The 3,662-nt window shown below is 44.3% G+C and overlaps 1 protein-coding gene across 1 annotated transcript in view; it reads left to right on the plus strand.

Moving 5' to 3' along the window:
- Positions 1-3,662, plus strand: part of LOC101859992 — a 105,213-nt gene that overhangs the window by 609 nt on the left and 100,942 nt on the right. Inside the window, exons 2-3 of the mRNA XM_035973497.1 lie at positions 1,369-1,564; positions 2,461-3,331. Coding sequence (XP_035829390.1) covers positions 1,369-1,564; positions 2,461-3,331 — 1,067 coding nt within the window. The remainder of the gene's footprint in view (positions 1-1,368; positions 1,565-2,460; positions 3,332-3,662) is intronic.

Genomic DNA, 3,662 nt, shown 5'->3' on the forward strand with positions numbered 1-3,662 from the left:
TTAACCTACTTTTAACTTACTTTATAATTTGACGATAGGTTAGTGATTTTGGTTTTTCGGCTATTGTTATTATTAGCAATTAAAATAACGAACCGTATTGAGCAACAAACAAACTTAATAGACATATATAAGATTTATTTTTGTATTTAATAATTGAAGTGAAGTAAGGCTCTCCATTACTTCTGTTGGTATCATGTTGGGCGATAGTGTGGTTGATCCTGTTTCGAATCTCAGTTGAAGTGTTTAGGAACTTGGAATGTTCGGGGATTTTTCAAGACCCTCTGCCTAATTCGCTTGGTCATATCAGAGGTAGAAGTTAAGTAAGGATTGAGGCCCGACCTCTTATATAAACATATATGGTTGAATGGGATTTAAGCACATACCACAAATATATGTAATTAAGTGGGGGAAAATAACATTATTCCGAGGGAGATTTTGCGTTTTCACCCAACGGACGTTTATATTCCTTGACATCAAGCGACTAGCCCAGGATAGGGAAAGGTGGAGAGTGTTTGTTCGTGGCCTATATCCTGCCCCTGGGTGAGAAAGGCAATGATGATGATGACGTTTATATTCCTAGTTATATACAGGGCTTTGCAATGCAAAGAAGTTGAGTTCTGTGTTTTGTCAAAAGGAAGCTAGCATATTATAGTGATGTCATTTTTGTCATGATGGATTGCCTATTCACCATACAAAATCGTCAAAACAGCATGCGGAGCAGATCAAAACACATTTTTCTGTCCATATCGACGTCCATTTGCGTCAAACAGAACTGAAAGAGATTTGCATTAAAAGGCAAACCTTGAATACATGTTTTAGATGACAGAATAAAGATTCGAGAATCAGTGAAAATAAATTGGATCTCTTTTTCTCGTGTAGCATGTTGATATGAAAAAGGATGCTGAATTGAGATCTTAAAGAATATTAACTTTTGACATCAAATTGAGATTGGCGTCCATTATACAGCTTACACACAGCACCAATGTTACTATATTTGCCCTGAAGTTGCAAAATCTGCTAGTACGCACAGTCACATAAATATGTAAAATAATAGATTGTCTTTAGCTAATGGAATGCCCGAACATTTAACTCTCTGCCGGTAGATCCTTTTTACGTTCTTTCCTTCTGTTGATTTTGTCTGTTTAGTTGCTCTTTCCGCTCCGCTAAATGTATGGTCGTTATTGTATTGATGTGCTTTTCTTTACTTGAACTAAACCAACAACCGTGAGTGGTTGGTGGGTACTCTTCTTTTCTATCGTCCATATTTCTCCTCCTTCTTTTTTTGTGATGTGACTCTCTTGTAACACCACACATCTTCGGCACTTATATTATGGCCTAATTGTGCTGCAAGTGCGGTGAAACTTTTAGCAAAACAAACAATCAACAACTCAACTTATGTCTACAACACGCTGTTTTCCCCTCATCAGGACTTCGTGTACGGTTTCCAGAGATGGAACGTGAGTTTTGTACGCAGCGACCGTCATATTGGCGCCTTCCTCAAGCTTCAGACACCCTCCCAGGGACTCCGCTGTCGCCTCGACTTCTCCTTCACGGTCGTGAACAGGTGATAGATTTAGCTTTGAATCCTTGCAATTTCTTAATGCTTTTTTTTGCTGACATAGTGAGGTACATGAAAGTGTTGTTAGATCTATTAGGGAAAGATTTTTGTGATGATCAAACTTATGCGTTAACCTTCAGGAAACTTTGGGACATTTCGCAACTAGAGTTACATAAAATACTTGTAAAAGTCGACATGTAGAAGAAACCATACGGGTGTGTGTGTGTGTGTGTGTGTGTGTGTGTGTGTGAGTGTGTGTGTGTGTGTGTGTGTGTGTATTGGGATGCATCGTTAGCTCAATTGGTATAGTGTTGGACAACGGTGCCAATAACTTTGTTTCGAATTTGCAACTTTTTGTGCCATGAGATTTCATTGCTCGCAAAGAACTTGGCTCGGTCCTATTAGAGATAAACACTTCACTCGGTCGCCCCGATCTTTAAAAACTTTATAGTATTGAAAATGGGCATCAAAACCATTACAAAACCAATCTGTTTTGCACCAGCTCTTCACCGTTACACCCAAGATGTGAGTTTGATTCCTGTGTGAGGAACGTTCGTTTGATTCGAGTATCTCAGTCTGTCTGCTGGGTCGTTGCATCCTCCCAGCTTAGGTTGGCCCAGGCAGGATCCGAGCGGTCCATCTCCTAAATTATCCAAGTTATGTTGATGGCAGATCAAGGGGAAGATCGCGTGGAACCTGGAGAAGAATCACAGAAATCGATGTACAGGAAAGTGGGAAGACAAGAAATAACATCAAGAGGCTAGCCCAGGATAGAAAAAGGTGGAAGGTGTTTGTCCGTGGCCTATACCATGGTGCAGGGTGAGAAAGGCAATGATGATGATAATGTTGATGGCCGCGTCAAACGTTTACACTTACAATCTTTTTCTTTTTGTTCGATACAGGGACCACTTCACAAAAAATGTGAGTTTCATTGAGAAAAGCTGCGAGTTCTCGCCGGAGACTAACGTTTTTGGCAGAAAGACTTTCATTGAGATAGACGATTTGATCAAGCGCAACTTCCTCCACGAGTCTGGAGATCTTCTGGTGGAGGTCGAGATGCGGAACATTCACAGCATCTACGAGTGCTTTATGCGCTTACCAAAAGAAGGCGGGGGGAGTGGCGGTTCTAGGCATGGATACGGCGACCGTATGGAGTCAACGTACTTCATGTTCGGCCTGTCTGATTGGAGTATTTCACTTTTCCCCGACAACAGCGTAGCTGAGGCGGACGGGAGCGTGGAAGTTCAGCTTCAGCGGCATACCAGCTTTGACCATCTGTGTTACGTCCGGTACAGGATAATCTTGGGAGACGAGGGGACCTTCGATTCCGGTGACTTAGAGCAGGTCCTCGACGCCTCTGGGGTCGGGGAACCTTTCACGATCGGTGCCTCAGTCCACAGGCTGTCACGTGGTCGGTCCACGCTCAGGGTGAAGGTAGAGATGATCTCCGTGGTGTCCGTCAGCGAGGTGTACTTGAACGCTTTCTCCAGAAGCAACAATCAGAGTCGGGCGCACTTCTACGACCGCGACAAGCAGGCGTGGATGGTGGAAGCTGACTCTACGGGGAAGTATCTTGCCTTCCGCCTCTTCTACACGGACATCTCGCACGTGCCTCGGAAGTTCTCGCGGTACGTCGGGTGGAACTTCCGGATCATCTCCAAGGCGACGAACGCCAGGGCGAAAAGAGCTCTGGACGGCCCGTTCAGCCGATACTATGTGCAGCAGGAGGCGGACGATGGCTGCGTCATCAGGACTGACGTCACGCTGGAGGAGGTGAGTTACGATGTAGAACTTTGCTGTGGTATTATCTCCTTCCCTCATTCTTTCCATCTTGCACTGTTTGTTTATTTATATGTCTGCGTGTAAGTCTGTCTCTGCCCCTCCCTGTCCTTTTTTTCTTTCTGTCTCTGACTCTGTCTCTTTCTATGTCTCTGTCCCTGTCTCTGTCTCACTGTCTCTCTGTCTCTCTCTATCTCTCTCTCCATCTCTCTCGCTCTCTCTCTCTCTTTCTCTTTTTCTACCCCCCTCCCTAACACTCACAGGCACACACACAAACACTCACACCCACCCGCACACCCCCCCCCTCACACACACACACACTCTC

The sequence above is a fragment of the Aplysia californica genome, unplaced genomic scaffold, assembly GCF_000002075.1.
Source record: "Aplysia californica isolate F4 #8 unplaced genomic scaffold, AplCal3.0 scaffold01310, whole genome shotgun sequence".
NCBI lineage: Eukaryota > Metazoa > Mollusca > Gastropoda > Aplysiida > Aplysiidae > Aplysia > Aplysia californica.